The sequence below is a fragment of the Drosophila obscura genome, unplaced genomic scaffold, assembly GCF_018151105.1.
Source record: "Drosophila obscura isolate BZ-5 IFL unplaced genomic scaffold, ASM1815110v1 contig_87, whole genome shotgun sequence".
NCBI lineage: Eukaryota > Metazoa > Arthropoda > Insecta > Diptera > Drosophilidae > Drosophila > Drosophila obscura.
This window is the reverse complement of record NW_024542880.1, coordinates 2,657,935-2,674,309: the sequence shown is the minus strand read 5'-3', so window position 1 is coordinate 2,674,309 and position 16,375 is coordinate 2,657,935. Positions and strand designations below refer to the sequence as shown.

The 16,375-nt window shown below is 44.6% G+C and overlaps 2 protein-coding genes across 2 annotated transcripts; both read left to right on the top strand.

Moving 5' to 3' along the window:
- The first annotated feature begins 2,208 nt into the window (after positions 1-2,208).
- Positions 2,209-2,734, top strand: LOC121405241. Its single transcript, XM_041595863.1, has one exon. It carries the CDS (start codon positions 2,372-2,374, stop codon positions 2,732-2,734), a length of 363 nt encoding a protein of 120 aa, XP_041451797.1. The 5' UTR covers positions 2,209-2,371.
- Positions 2,735-2,752: 18 nt separating this feature from the next.
- LOC111081715 (myb protein) lies at positions 2,753-5,065 on the top strand. Its single transcript, XM_022377852.2, has 2 exons — positions 2,753-4,136; positions 4,211-5,065. Exons 1-2 carry the CDS (start codon positions 2,753-2,755, stop codon positions 4,864-4,866), a joined length of 2,040 nt encoding a protein of 679 aa, XP_022233544.2. The 3' UTR covers positions 4,867-5,065.
- Positions 5,066-16,375: the final 11,310 nt, after the last annotated feature.

The window sequence follows — 16,375 nt, the reverse complement described above, 5'->3', positions numbered from 1 at the left end:
ATAACCTAACCAATAAAACGAAGAGTATGTGATTAAGAGCGAAAGCTATTTAAGACGCCTTCTTCATTCTCATAGCCTCTATGAATATGAGGTTATGCTTTCATTAAAGCTGCTCGTTGACATACTTAAATTACAGCTTCAGTTATTGTTATCCATGTTACATTTTTGAGTTTTATGGGCCCTGAAAACATCCCGGATTCTTGATGGTGGAGTCAGCTGGAGATTAAAACAGAGCATGTTAAATATCGATCTTAAATTTTCTCCGTCCACGTAGGGAACCCCGTGTAAACGCAGTTTGCTCGCGCTAGCTGCCATGTGTTCGGCCGTCTGTCTCGCTTTATGCCTCACACTCTCTCTCCCAGTGCGCGCAAATCCGCAACCTCCTGGTCCAGCTTTTTTACCCGCTCACCCAGTCAGTCTCTCTGAGAGCGAAGATCAACCACCTCCTGCTCCAAGTTTATAACTCGGGCACCTATATGCTTGACCTCACCAGCGATCGAGTCCAAGCCATATGGCTGTTGAGGATGCGCTGCTCTGCTTCCCGGACATGGGATGCAATTTGTTTGCAACAAACACACAGTGCAATAAAGTTTATATGCTATTTTCTTGCTTTGTAGCTGATATTTTGCAGCTTAAAGACTGCCACAGAATAAATTAATTCTAATGTAACTTTGACTGATTCATTTGTAAATTGATTATTTTGGGTGCTATTACGTTAATTAAAGTTACTTAAAAAGCGTAGTGAATAGAAGCACGTGCGTTCGCTGTTCGAAGCTGACCAAGCTAACGGTAAAATGTGATTTTCGGAGGATTGGCCAAACAAGTTTAGCTCAGCCGCTCATACAAAGATTTTTATATGCGATACCTTAAACAACGCGTAATTAATACACCTATATAAAGACAGAGGATATAATTTTAGTCAACTTTTTCTGAGTTTCTGAAGTAAACATATTGAAAATAATAACGCTCAAAAACTAACAATTTAGAATTAATATTATGATGCTATGATATCCAGGACAGATCTTACTGAGGCTATAGCATTATTTCTGCGACCAAATCACCCCACCGAAGCGGACTTTGAAATATCTTCTGGAAGTTGCAAAAAGGTTATAAACAGAACTTAGGAATTTTTAAGGGAGTCCAAAAAGTAACGTTGTATCGAGCATGCATAAATAACTGAAATACGGAATATTTTGATTGATATTTGGCAGGAGAGTATTGAGGATTTGCAGGGTCCTCGGAAGAAATCCCATTTTCATATGTATATGGCGCAGTCCATGAAGGCGGCTGGAATCGAACATATCATTCATGTACAAGCTAACACTCGGTAGCGGAGGTGAGCAATTGGCCACTGGGTTCTTGCGATTGGGCAAGAACTTATTCAGCTGACTAAGGCCAGTAACTTCGTCGCCACCGAGAGACGAGGAAGCTTTAGGACTTAGCTTAATCTTCTTGATTTTAAATGTTTTTGTCTTAACAGATCATTAATCGAAACAGCATTGAATAAATTAATAAGCTTCGACCACAGCCGTAAATAACTTTGTATCTTACTGTTAAGCTGATCGGCCAACAACATAAATATGATCGTAAAAGTGCGAGCATCACACCTCAGTACTGGAAAGCTCTCCATATTACGTCCCTCCTTCTTCGTGGTATCTCCAAGCCACCACATGAGCACTTGCTATTACTTACATATCTACGCCTCATCGAATTCATTAATTTTTGACTCATTAATTCATTTGTAACAACACTATTAACTTTTGCGACATGTTATGTTGCTGTTGAACGTATCCGCTGTCGTTCCAAATTATAATTATAATTATAATCCAGCTGGTTTTCTATGGTGGATGGGGGAGGGTGCCAGTGTGAACAGGAGTTTCATAATTGTCACAATTTCCCAACGTTTCATCAAGATGGGCTTACTGTGAAGAGCCTATTAAACTTTAAATGCATGCTCTGTAATAATAATAATCCTGTATCGAAGTGAGGTTCTCATTTAGCAAAACCTCAGTCAGTTGTTCGCTTTAAAGCTTACGAGAACGAACGAAAAGTTGTACAGTCGTAGTTGCAATTATTCCTAAAGTCATGAGCACGGCTGTATATAGTTAAAATAATCGTGGGTACTCTCAATAGTGTTACTCTTTCACCATTCCAAAATTGAGTTAATCTATATATGTTTATCGATAGGCAATTTAAATCGACGCCTCAAAGATGTCTAACCACTTTGCAATTCATATATATTCTTTTTAACGTTTACGAAGAAAACTGAACAAAATATCTTCGAGTTGGAAAATATATTTTAGTATTATAATATCTTTTGTCTGTAGCTTTCATAAAGGTTGCAGAATGAAGCGTTTGCAATTTTAAATGGATGAGCATGTCTGTAAATAGGCCCCAGCACTGTGATCTTAAACATAAATCTAACTGCTGTAATCAACTCGGAAATATAAAAATAAAAGAACGTTTGGATCACACAGAAAGTGATGCGACGCATCCAATTTTACGCGTTGATTACAGCCTACAAGGCCAGCTGGTTCAGTGCTTGACGTGCTGTGAGAAATTTAAGTACAACACTTTTAGTGACATTTGTTCACATTACACGTTTTACCACAGTCAGAATCAAGGAGGTTGTGCCAAGTGTTTATACTGCTTACGCGACGTCCATTATTATTTACGTGCCGAGAAAGTGCATCCAGAAGCCTTTCACTATTGTTCACCCCGGAAGCAAAATTAAATGACATAAGTCGCTAGAATGGCGAATTCAATCAGTGAGCATGTAGAAAACTTGTTAGATTCTGATCAAAATTTTGAAGAATCAGAAGAGTCTGAATATTCGGATAACTATGAAGTCCAAAGCACAACTACAACAGTGGGTCAAGCAGGCGTTTCAGATTTAAACGATACTGGCGCTGTGAATGCAAGCATCAATGCTTCTTCAGACCATTACCTATTATCTTTGGCAATAAAATGTAAAACAGGCAAGGAATCTTTATCAGATAATACGGAACAGCATCTGAAGGAAACTCAAATAAAATCTGCCAACAATAATGGTTCTGGACATCCGAATTACGGATTTGGAAAGCGGTGGTCAAAATCGGAAGATGTTTTGCTCAAAGCGTTAGTTGAGCAACATGGCGAACGTTGGGAGATTATTGGGCCACACTTTAAAGACCGACTTGAGCAGCAGGTGCAGCAACGTTGGGCCAAGGTCTTGAATCCAGAACTAATTAAAGGGCCATGGACACGTGACGAAGACGAAAAGGTTATTGAGCTCGTGCGAAGTTTCGGACCCAAAAAATGGACTTTGATTGCTCGATATCTAAATGGACGAATTGGCAAGCAATGTCGAGAACGATGGCACAATCATCTTAATCCGAATATAAAGAAAACAGCTTGGACTGAAGAGGAAGATACGATTATTTATCAAGCTCACATTCAACTAGGAAACCAATGGGCCAAAATTGCAAAACTTCTGCCTGGACGCACTGATAATGCAATAAAAAATCACTGGAACTCGACAATGCGACGTAAATATGATGCCCAGCGCAGATCGGTTAATGCTACTGGAAGTGATTTAAAAAGCTCTCGAACACATCTAATTACATTAATCAAATCTGGTGGTATCAGTAAAATGCAATCTCAATTGCTACATAACAGACTTTCACCAAAAATAGAAAATAAATCTCAATCTATAGATAATGGAATCATGTGTAACAGAAATAGAACAGCTGAGCTTAGCGAGATGGTGGATTCTGCTGGAACTGAGCCGCTTATTCGCTACTCAGCTATTAACATGCAACATCCAGTTGGTAAATGTCTAACAATTCCCCTACAGCGACAAACACCGAATATCTTGAAACGGTCTCGTAAACACATTCCCGAATCGAATATACTAGCTGGTCCATTGATTGATTTTTCCTTTGATGAAGACAAGCCTAGACAGCCGGATTCACCCGTTATAACTCCCATAAAAGCATTACCGTTCTCCCCCAGCCGATTTCTCAAATCTCCATGTCTAACAACATTTGAAGACATGAATTTGCGCGCAAGCACGCCTGTCATTAAGGTATACAATGCTTTGGGAATAGAGGTCAAGAAAGAATTGGAAACAGGCTCTATTGAAACGCCACATAAGAGTGAGTAAATCGACCAAATGTATGCAGTTCAATGAAATAGCTTAACGTTTTCGTCTTTTCTTTGTAAATTTAAGGTAAAATAGGCCCACGAACACCCACTCCGTTTAAAAATGCTCTTGCTGAAATTGGCAAGAAACGTGATGGTCGACGATACGAGCCGTCTAGCCCGTCTAGCCTTGCCGAAGACCTGGCAGAAATAATTCATGAAGAACAACTAAACGATTCAGAAATTGTACAAACTGTGCAAAACAACAAAAGAGTTAGTGGTGGCAATATAAAAAAAAATGTACAAAATAGTTCGCCTAGTATTGAAACCGAAAAAGTAAGGGCAACACAGTCACCACCTCCAAAACGTGCAAGGAAATCTTTACTTTCCACGTGGACCGCCAACCATCTGCCAAATGGTGGATTTACTAAAAAGATCCAACCGTTCGAAACTGAGACGCCTAGCAAATTCCTTACATCTCCAAGTAGTATTATGAAGGATACGCTTTGTAGTGAACAAGATCTTCCTTTCGATGAAGGCAGGAAGGAGAACAGACCATACATCAGTCGTAGTAAATATAAGACCTCTGGTCTGTCATCGTATGATCATATCATCGATCCAAAATGGGCTCGAGTAGCGTGTGGCAAAACCAAAGATCAACTATTTATGGAGGAACAAGCGTACGCATGTCTTAAAAATCTTTCGTGTGTCCCACGCTCACTTAACTTTGAAAAACAAAAGTGAATCACAAATCTAATGAATCAGTTCAATTTTTTTTTTATATTAAGGGAATAAGATTTATAAATAGTGTATCGTGAAAAGGGTTGCGCTAAAATATTTATTTAAGGGCGCCTGTATTTCAAAATTCTTTTTATTGATAGCAAAGTAATTTTCCTTTGTTTTCTAAAATTAATTTCGCACTATTAAAATAAATTTTTTGAATATTTCTTAATAAACTAAAATTAAAGTGAAATAAATTTTGTTCATGCATCACAATAGCTGCAGCAAGAAGAACATTTATTATTTAAATAATGGTAAGAGAACTACATTCGACGGACTGTAAATATTGATGATGAACACATACAGTTGTGTTCAATGAAATAGTAGTGCCGCACCTCATCACTTTCAAAACTCTCTGAGACACTTCCAGATATCCAAATTTAACAAATTATACCTTTTTAAATAGAACGGACTGTTAGCAATAGAAAACCGAAGGAATATCCATACATTTGAGTTCCATCTTCTTGTTTTACATGACATAAGCCGAATACCCATGAAATATGCTGTTCAATGAAATAGTAGTGTTTTTTTAGAACATTGAAAAAAACAACGAAACTCAAATAAAAACATATATTTCATGTTCTTCATGTTTCTTGAGCTTTAATATTTAGTTTTTAATCAATTTGGTTTTCATTGCGAACTTGCACCGGCCGGATATGGGTCATTGATCTCTTGCCAACGCTTCAATAGGATTTGAGTCAATAATCCATGAACCACTTGATAAAACTTGGCTCTGGTTCACGGATTTGCAGTGTCAACAATGTATTTGGTATTCCAGCATAAGATTTCGATGAGATTTATATCCAGTTGGACAGTTGGCCATGAAAAAACGTCGATCTTTTCCGATAAAAATCAATTCCTAGCGAGCTTTTCTGGGTATTTTAAGTCGTTATCCTGTTAAAAGATCCTTTTAACATGAATTTTTCAACTGTAATATGAATGTAATGTATTCTAAAGTATGCCTAAATACACAGTTTCGCTCAAAACCATAATATACTCAAACGCCAGGCTAGAAAGTACTAGCTTATATGAGCTGGGCCCCATAGGGCTCAGCCTAGCTTGCCCAATGCTATATTTTTCATGATTTTAGGTGGTAATCGGATTTATGTTTGTGGATGCCAAACATAATCTTTTGAGTTTTTCTTACCATATAATACAACTCTACTATCATCAGTTAAAAGCATTTTTGTCACTGTGAACACAGGCCAGACCACATGCGTTTTTCCAAACTGAAGTCGTTCACCTATGTACTATGTATCCAAACGCGGAGCTTTCTGGGACTTCTTGCATTCAAATAATGTATAAAAGACCGTCTAAGAACTGTCACATCATTGACAGAGCGATTTAAAGTTGTTTTCATAATTTTTGAGGATATTAAAGGCCTGGTCTTGCCTTCGACCATCGCCGACCATCCTCTAAAAAATAAGTTTTTCGCATACAAAATCGATTTCCAGTCTACTTCTTTTAGTTAATTGGGTTAAATACAATAGTGAGAGTGCCTACAACTTAGTTTTCAATCCCATTATGCCTCCTGCCTTAAGTTTTTAGTCTAACTCTTAGGTCTCCTCTTCTGGACCGAGCAATGATTTCTTCAACGCCTCAAAATCAAAAGTACCGCTATGTCCAAAACTTTCTTTCATCAAATTATTCAATAACCAAATTGAGCTTACGGGTGGTGACTTATTTAAATTAATTTACTTTGTTTTTTAATTTTTAAAAATTAATTTAACCCAGCACTACTATTTCATTGAACAGCAGATATCATGGGTAGTTGTCTAAAGTCATAAATAACAAGAAGATAGAATGAAAATGTAATGGGGTTTCTTCAAGTTTCTAATGCTTACATTCCAGGCTTTCCGTAAAGGTATCACTTTTTAATTTGAAAGACTAGAAATATCTCAAAAAGGGTTTTGAAAGTAATGAGGTGCGGCACTACTATTTCATTGAACACAACTGTATATATTTCAAAGAGGCTACGGTCATGGATCAAAAATCCTGTGAAAGTTGGTACTATTTTCTTTTAAACCTTTTATTTTTTGTGGACATCCGTGCTGAAGATTAAGTAAAAGTTATTAAAGTGCCCAAAACGTTGCGCAAGCAACGTTCCAAACGGTAAAATGTGATTTTCGTAGGGTTGGTCAACCAGTTTTGGCTCAACCGTTTCTCCATAGATGTTGATGATACTTGTAACGACGCAATGCACTTATATCCAAAAAATATAGACAAAAGATATTATTTTATTTCGACTTTTCCCAAGTTTTTAAAGTACAAATTTTGAAAAAATACCGCATAAAAATCATAATATTTGCATTTCAAAGCTTAATATTTCGCAGACCGTAAGCTGTAACGCATTAGTGTTTTTATCTAAATATACATTTTTTTTTTAATTCTCTAAAAAAACTCGGCCGTAGAAAAAAAAATGAGAAGGAACGTTTGAGTCGCTTCTTTGGACGCGACTCTACTTTTATACCCGTACTCAGTCAGTATATAAATTTGTGAGCTTATGATTTATGTAGAATTTTAAAATATTTTACATTTAATATTGTTTTGCTACATCTCACATCTACATCTAAAATGTTTGTTCTACATCTGAAATGTAGATTATACATACAATACATACAATATAGATTCTACATAACCTTTGCGAACGGTCGCGCACTGCACAGGGCAGAGTGAGTGAGTGATCTGCAGCTTAAGACGGACGCGTGCCGCCGTCGGTCCGTTTCCGCGTGGAGTCCCGGGGCGCATCGGAAGCTGACGGGGGTGCATTGTGGACTGGTCGGTCGCGGAGCAGCTCAGGCTGCCTGGGCTGGTCGGGGACCACGCTGAAGCTTCCTCCAAACCAAGCTTTTGGCGTTTTATTCAGCCACGGCTATAGCGGCAGCCATTGAGTGAAACCTGTGGCTGCAACTCAGAGTGAACAGTAAATCACTTAAGTGTGGAAGGAAAATTCACTAACCCAGCGATCGCGCTCCCCAGCGCTCTGGACCGTCTGCCTGTCGGTCTGGCCCGTGGAATACAGGTTGCAGTCCAAGGATACCGCCGAGCACGCATGGTAAAGACTCCTTTGTGGGGAAACTTCTTCGTTTGGGTGGAGTCCCACTCAAACGCACACATATGGCCGCACCCACGTAGCTCCCGGGGAGAGTTCTTCTATCCTCTCTTCGACTCAAGATGGTTGGCGACGGAGTTGCCGAGCTTAGCAGCGGAGTTGCCAGCACGGTGCGTATGCGCAAATCGGAATTTTAAAATCTAATTGGCCTACTGGCTAAAAAACTAAGGCGAGCACGGCAACACGTCTTTGCGTTCCTATAACCTTTTTATACCCGTACTCAAAAAAGAGTTAAGGGGTATATTAGATTTGTGGTAAAAGTGGATGTGTGTAACGCAGAGAAGGAAACGTTTCCGACCCCATAAAGTATATTTATTCTTGATCAGCATCAATAGCCGAGTCGATATAGCCATGTCTGTCTGTCCGTCTGTCTGTCTGTCCGTCTTGTTGAGCGCCTAGATCTCAGAGACTATAAGAGCTAGGGCAACCAAATTTGGTTTCCAGACTCATGTGATATCAAACTGCTACAAGTGTATTTCAAAATTTCGCCCCGCCCCCTTCCGCCCACACAAAGGACGAAAATCTGTGGCAGGCACATTTTTAAAGATACGATAAAACTAAAAATGCAGTATCGTAGAGAATGACCATATCTACTAGACTGGCGAGTCTGAATCAGATCGGATCAAAATTATAGCCAGAATGAAGAAATTAATTTTCAGTTGCTTCCCCTTCCCCCTCCTTCCAACGACAACGCAACTCATTTTCCTTCTCGCTCGCACACTCTGCCGCGTTCAGTGCGCGAGCAACCCCTAGCGGAGGAGATGTAGAATATGAATGGAACATGTACAATCTACATGTTAGATGTAGAATAGACATTGTATATGTAGATGTAGATAGCAGATGTAGCAAAAAAATGTAAAATGTAAAATTTTTTTTTTTTTCTAAAATTCTAAAAAATCATAAGCTCAATAATGTATATACTGACTGAGTACGGGTATAAGTAGAGTCGTGTCCCCAGAAACGACTAACACGTTCCTTCTCGTTTTAGTTAGTGCGGAGCAGTAACCAGGGCTCCTGCACAATTGGCGATACTAACCCCAGATTATGCAGCGTAGAAGTTGTCCGTCGCCAGATGGCGCTGCCATGTAGTTACGGCAGGGACACCAACCACCGACAGAGGGCGCAGCACCATAGGGCTCAGCCTTCACTAGCTACCGGCAGATAGCGCTAAGTCTTCTATCCTAGAAGTAGGCTACGGTCCCCGTGAACTTCTAGATACTATCGGCGCACCCTGGGGCCAGCTGGTACACAACGGGTCGTGGAACTGACTCCCTGCCAACCCCACCGCTACGGCGGCGTACCCGTGAACGGGGCCCTGGCGACCGAGAAGGGGCGGTATAACTCCCATCGACAAACGTCGGGAAGAAATTCCCTGCCTTCGCTGGAAGCCCCAGTGAGCCAATTATATTATAGTGGACCCATTAGCGCAGCAGGCCCTGATGGACGTACGACTAACTGGAACCCCCCTTATGTGCATTGGACTTTGGGATGACGGTGTCGGCATTCTACGACCTGAATAGGCGGGCTGAACCCCTGCTGAAATGGCTCGTAGGTTAAGGTCCCCACCGCCCACGTCTTGTTAAAACCCCGGCTGGCCTCGAGTAACGCTTCCTGGTCGTCCCACTTAGGTGGATGCTGCTATAGATGTCTGGAGCTCGGACACGTAGCAATCAGATGCAAGAGCGCGGTGGATCGTACCGGATGCTGACTCAGGTGCGGCGCAAACGGTCACAAAGCCGCAAACTGCCAGAGCGATCTTCGTTGCTTCATCTGCACTCCTAACAAGAGCAAGGAAACGGATCACTACGCGGGTAGCAAGCGATGCCCAGCATCCAAAGGTGGGTCCAGCTTGCCGCCCCAATGATGAAGTTGTTACAGCTCAACCTCAATCACTGTGCGGCGGCTCAAGACCTGCTGTGCCAAACAGTGAGGGACACGGCGGTTGACCTAGCCATCTTCAGAGAGCCATACCGACCAAGGGAGTCTACTGGATTCATACTGAATGCCACCAAAAAGGCCGCGCTATGGCTTTGCGACGCCACACCCATTCAGAACACCAACATAAGCTCTGAGGTGGGATTCGTATGCGCAAAAGTTGGAAGGGTCTGGACATACAGGGTCTATCTCGCTCCAAGCCTGTCACTAGCCGAATTCACAGGGATCCTAGGAAACCTAGCGGCTAATGTTAGAGATCACCACCCGGTGGCTATCGGAGGCGACTTCAACGCGTGGGCAGAGGAATGAGGAAGCGTCTCAACGAATGCGAGAGGTAGGGTCTTGCTGGAGATCATCGCACCCCTCGATATAGCACTCCTCAATCAGGGCGTGCAACATACCTTCTCCAGGGCAGGAGCCGGATCGATCGTCGACCTCACCCTGGTCAGCAACGCCTACACAGCAAGTGACCACATGGCAATTATTTGCAAAATTGGCGAGCAGGCAACTAGCGTCGTAGCAGAGGCGCCTAGATGGAAATGCTACCGCGCGGATAGGTTCAACATGGCGCTGTTTTCGGAAATGATGGCCAACCTTGTGTCGGAGGCAATGCGGAGTGCATGACCAACCAAGTCATGGAGAACATCGATGCAGCATGCACAGCCACCATGGCTCAGAGGAAGCACTCCGGGCGTCACCACAAACCAGTGTTCTGGTGAAACGAGAGCATTGCCGAGTTACGCCGGGAATGTAATCACGCACGATGCCGCTACCAGCGCTCGCGGGGTAGCACGGCCTTTCCGCAATGGCAGGCTACCTTTAGAGAATGCAGAGGGGCCCTCAAGGCCGCAATAAAGGAAAGCAAGCGCCAGTGCTTTCTGACGCTATGCGACTCTGCTGAGCAAATCCGTGGGGTAGGGCATACAAACTGGTGACGAAAAAGCTGTGCGCTCAAAAACAAGCACACCCATCGGACCCCGACATAGCCAGATCCATCGTGGAGGAGCTTTTTCCGCGCATGGCAGATCACTTCGTGGAAGCCCCCTGCCTAATCCCACCACCAAATCAGGCCCAAATCGAGGAGGTGACTCTCGAAGAAATAGCAACCGCAACCAGGAGCATAAGCCCTAACAAGGCACCTGGGCCGGATTCTATCCCGAATCGAGCCTTACTACTCGCCCTTTCCCTGCGCCCGGAAAGTGGTATGCTCACGACTTGAACGAGCTATCGCGGATGCTGGCGATCTATCACCGCACCAATACGGTTTTCGCAAGGCCAGATCCACGACTGACGCCGTTGGTAGGGTGGTAGACATTGCATCTAGGGCAATAGCCGGCACCCGGTGAAAAGGCGGCTGCAAGGAGTACAGCCTAATGGTCACGCTGGACATCAGGAACGCGTTCAACACGGCGAGATGGAGCTGTATCTTGAGGGCGTTAGGGAGCTTCAACACACCCATGTACCTTCAGCGCATGGTACAAAGATACTTCGAGGGAAGGCTTCTCTTGTACGACACCCAGGACGGCACGGAGCATTACGAGGTATCTGGAGGCATCCCGCAGGGGTCGGTACTGGGCGCTTTGCTGTGGAACGCAATGAACGACGGCATACTGCGACTCAGACTCCCCCTCGGAGTGCATGTGGTGGGCTTTGCGGACGACGTGGCTGTCCTGGTAGTGGCCAAAGACTTGACCGCGGTAGAGACGACTTGCAACCAGACGATTGCACTCATTCAACAGTGGCTGGAGCTGGTCGGGCTGGTGTCCAGCCGGAAGAAAGTTGAGACAGCCAACATCACGGTGGCAGGCACCCTGGTGTCATCAAAGCGGGCTATAAAGTACCTTGGCGTCGTGATGGACACACGGCTCTGTTTTCAAGAGCATCTGACCTACATGAACTCGAAGGCGGCAGCCAGCAACAGAGCCCTATCAAGGATTATGTTGAATACCCGAGGACCCAAGCAATGGCGGCGACAGCTACATATATATATATCCCCGCTTATATGAATTGACAAAGGTCGTACATTGTGTTCCCGCAACACAAATCAGCGTTGAAAGGGCATTTTCGGCACTGAAACTTATACTATCGGACTTGCGCTGCAATTTTTCCGCAAGTTCTATAAAACAACTTATGTTTTTAAAACTGAATAAATATTGAATAAACTCACAATTTCGTTGTAATTCCCATTTCTTTCTTTTATAGTGGGAGTTTGGGATTTTTGGGATATGGTGTTTGCGTTTTTTTTTGCAAAGTAATGCAACGCATGGTACTGCAACATATTATGAAAGCTAAAAACTAAATATAAAGGAAAATAGTGAGATCCTTAAAATTCGTCCTTGAAGGACATGCGATGTATGACATGAAAAGTATCAGGAATATACATACATTCATGATAACAAACCACTCAGTTCGAAGGATAATCAATTTAACTTTTATTTTTAACTTTTAAAATAAAAGTTACGGAATAACTCTTATTTTCAACTTTTAAAATAAAAATCAAAAATAACTCTTATTTTTTATTTTTATTATAAAAATCATAATAATTCTTAGTTTTGATTTTAAAAGTATAAATTCAAAATAATTCTTAATTCTGATTTCTATTCAAAAATTAAAAATAAGTGTTATTCGTAGGTTAGGTTAGGTTAGGTTTATAGGGCTGCTCGACTGAAGTCGAGGTCACTCGGAGGCAAGTCTGCCCATTTTGATGCCCACACTCGTCACGGGATATTGTCCGGTGCCTAGGGAGGATTCGCGAACCATCCCGAGGCCTCTATAAAGAGCACCAGCATCTCTAGAGGCATGTTTGCCAGGCTGTCCAGATCTTCGTAGAAGGCGCCACCGAGTATTCGGTGACGCCTCCCCATGAGTGCAGGACAGTTGCAGAGAAGGTGCTGGATGCTCTCTATTTCCTCCTCGTCCCTGCAGCTGCGGCAGAAGTCATGGTGGGGCAGTCTGTACCTTGTGGCCATGCGGCCGATGACACAGTGCCCCGTTATAACTCCCGTCAGTGTTCGCACCCGACTCTTCCTGAAGCTTAGGAGAGTCTTGGTGCGTTTAAGGTCGTAGTGGGGCCAGAGCGAGCGAGAGATCTCACAGTTGGGTGTGGTGTTCCACCTCATGTCCGATCTCGTTCTGGCTCGGCCCATCATCTGCGAGATGATGTCTCGTAGTGGTCTCCTTATGTCGCTGACTGCGTCCGCCATTGGCTTGGCCGATCCAGTTCTGGCACACTCGTCCGCACTCTCGTTGCCCGCTATGTCGGTGTGACCCGGAACCCACGTGAGTGTGATTGAGTGCGCGCTGATCTGGTTTAGTGCGTCCACCGTATCACGTACGAGTCTGCTTGTGGTCTTGCAGGATACCAGGGCTTTGATGGCAGCTTGACTGTCAACGCAGATTGCTATGTTCCTCGGAGGTATCTCCAAGGTGTATACCAACTTTGCCGCTTGCCATACTGCATATATCTTCGCCTGGAATACACTGCACCAGTCTGGTAGTCTTAGGGATATGTTGGTTGCTAGTTCTTCGGAGAAGATTCCAGCTCCTGTCCCTTCGGCCGTCTTTGACCCGTCGGTGAAAATGGAGAGCTCGTTCTGCCCCAGGACAGTGTTACTCTTCCATTTCCCCCTATCCGGTATGTGTCCTTTAAAGTTTCTTTTCCATGAGAACTCTGAGACACAGTAGTCACTCCACCTGGCCGTTCCACTATCTTCCATACGGAGTATAGTGGCGTGGCCATAAGGCGATGGCTTGAAGAACTGCGCGGCTAATAGCCTAGCGGCACTTGTCTCAGCCTTGCACTTAAGATGAAGGTCTATCGGTTCCAGGCCTAACATGGTGTCCAGAGCTGCCTGTGGGGTGGATTTGAGAGATCCGGTGACCCCAAGGCATGCTGTCCGTTGGACTTTACGGAGGTTCTCCAGGTGGGATTTGGTGTTAACCGCTTCCCACCATACCATGCCTCCGTATGTCAGGATGGGTCTTATTACCGCTGTATACATCCAATGGATGATGTGCGGCTGTAAGCCCCATGTTCGTCCAAAAGTCTTCCTACAGGTGTAGAAAGCTGCCATTGCCTTTTTCTTCCTTTCCTCCGTGTTTCTCTTCCAGGAGAGTTTGGAGTCAAGGATGACACCAAGATACTTGGCTTCGCTCGATAGCTCGAGTGTCGTTCCACCGATTGCTGGTAGTTTGAAACTCGGTATCTTATATCTTCGTGAGAACAGCACCAGTTCTGTTTTTTGAGGATTGACCCCCAAACCGTTCTGGCGTGCCCAGCTGGCGGTAGTGCCCAGTGCAGATTCCAGAAGGTCACTGATTGTGGGCAGAAATTTACCCTCTCCACCGATCCCCTTGCGGAGTACCTCGTGTGACCGTTTTCCTGACGAGGAGGAGCCTAGATTGGCGCTTATCGTTCTGCTCCTGAGAACGCTGTCTAGCCATCCGGTTACCGTCGGGTGTGTGCCAATCTTGGCCAATGCGGCCGTTATTGACTCGATCCTGACGTTGTTGAAGGCCTCTTCTATATCTAGAAAGGCCGCCAAGGCATATTCCTTATAGCTTAGATTCTTTTCGATATGCCCAAAAACTTCGTGTAGTGCGGTCTCAACTGATCTACCTTTGAGGTAGGCGTGCTGAGCTCCACTGAACACTTGTTTGTCTAGCTTGGTTCTTATATATAGATCCATTAGTCGCTCCATCGTTTTAAGCAAAAATGACGACAGACTGATGGGTCTGTAGTCCTTTGGGGAGATGTGGTTTATCTTCCCGGCCTTGGGGATGAAGACCACTCTCACCTCCCTCCACCCATGGGGGACGTACCCAGTTAGGAGGCATCCTTCGAATATTTTCTTCAGCCATGGTAGTAGGTGCAGGCAAGTTGCTTGCAGCATGGCTGGTCGGATATCATCCGGTCCCGGTGACTTGTAGGGACTGAATGATTTAATGGCCCAGATAATCTTGTCTGGTGCCATTATATTTCGTATGAGATCCTCGATTTCCTCTCCTGGATGATCCTCAGTGTCGTTGGTGGCGTTGGATTCGTCACCGGTGACATCTGAGCAACCCGGGAAGTGAGTACTCATGAGGAGCTCCAGGGATTCTTGGCTGCTCTCTGCGAAGGTACCGTCCTGGCTGCGGAGCAGGCCTGGTGTGGTGGGTGCCTTCGACAGTAAGCGTCGAAGCCTTGAGGCCTCAGTGGTACCATCTATGGCATCGCAGAAGGCTGCCCATGATTCCCTTTTCGCCCTCCTACAGGTGTTTTTGTAGGTATTGAAGCTGCGGCGATACTCGTCCCAACTTTCCTGTGTGTTTGTCACTTTTGCTTTATTGAAGAGCTTCCTCGATTCCTTTCTGACTTCGCTCAACTCCCGTGTCCACCACGGGTTGTGATTGGACTTTGGGGGTCGGCTGATCGGGCAGGATTTGAGAAACGCCATCTGTAGAGCATTAGTGACGGTCTGCGTAGCTTTCTCTAGTGCTTCCGTTTGAATTATGTCCCCTTCCGGTGGGTTAGGCAGCACCTTCTGTACGGTTGCGGAGAAGCGGTTCCAGTCTGTCCGCTTGGGATTGCGGTAGGCCTTGGGCCTCTCCTTGTTCCATTTGATGCTGTACACTATCCTGTAGTGGTCCGAAAAGGAACACTCACTGGACACGTGCCAGTCATCGATGGTAAGGGAGTCGCTATTCGAGGCCAGTGTTATATCTATAACCTCTGCACGGTTCCTGTTGCGGAAGGTGGGGTGGTCTCCCCGGTTGCACACAACAAGATTTGTGGACAGAATGTACTCGAACAGCGACTCTCCTCTAGAATTTGTGCCCGTACTTCCCCAGAGGGAGTGATGGGCATTCGCGTCACAGCCTAAGACAATATCAAGTCCCTCCCTCCGCGCTTGGTGGATCAGGGCCCTGACATCCTCCGAGGGTGGGTCTTCCTCTTCGTACGCCAGGTATGCAGAGGCTAGGTATAGGTTTTTCCCGTCCTCCCTCTCACATAGTGCCACCGTTAGGTCCGGAGTGCTGTACCTGGAAGAAAAAAGAACATTAAGCTCGTTCCTTACCACGATACAGGTTCTTGGCTTACCCGCGGGGTGTGGCGTGAGAAGGCGGTATCCGCGACCGTTCAGTCCCCGAACCCTTTCACTTACGATCCAGGGCTCTTGGATGAGGGCCACGTCCACCGCCTTCTCCTCCATAAACCGCAGCAGGTCCGCCGATGGTACACTTGAGTGATGCAGATTAATCTGCACCACCTTCATGCTATTCAGCGGATCTGGGGTGTCCCGGTACTGCTACCGCCAGGGTGCCCATACCGAAATATATGCGGCAGTCCGTTGCAAGGATTTTGGCCAGGCTTTCTTGACCAATGCTGATCCAGAGTTCCTTGCCGTTCCCCTTGTCTCGCGCTATCGCTCTTGTGATGGTCCA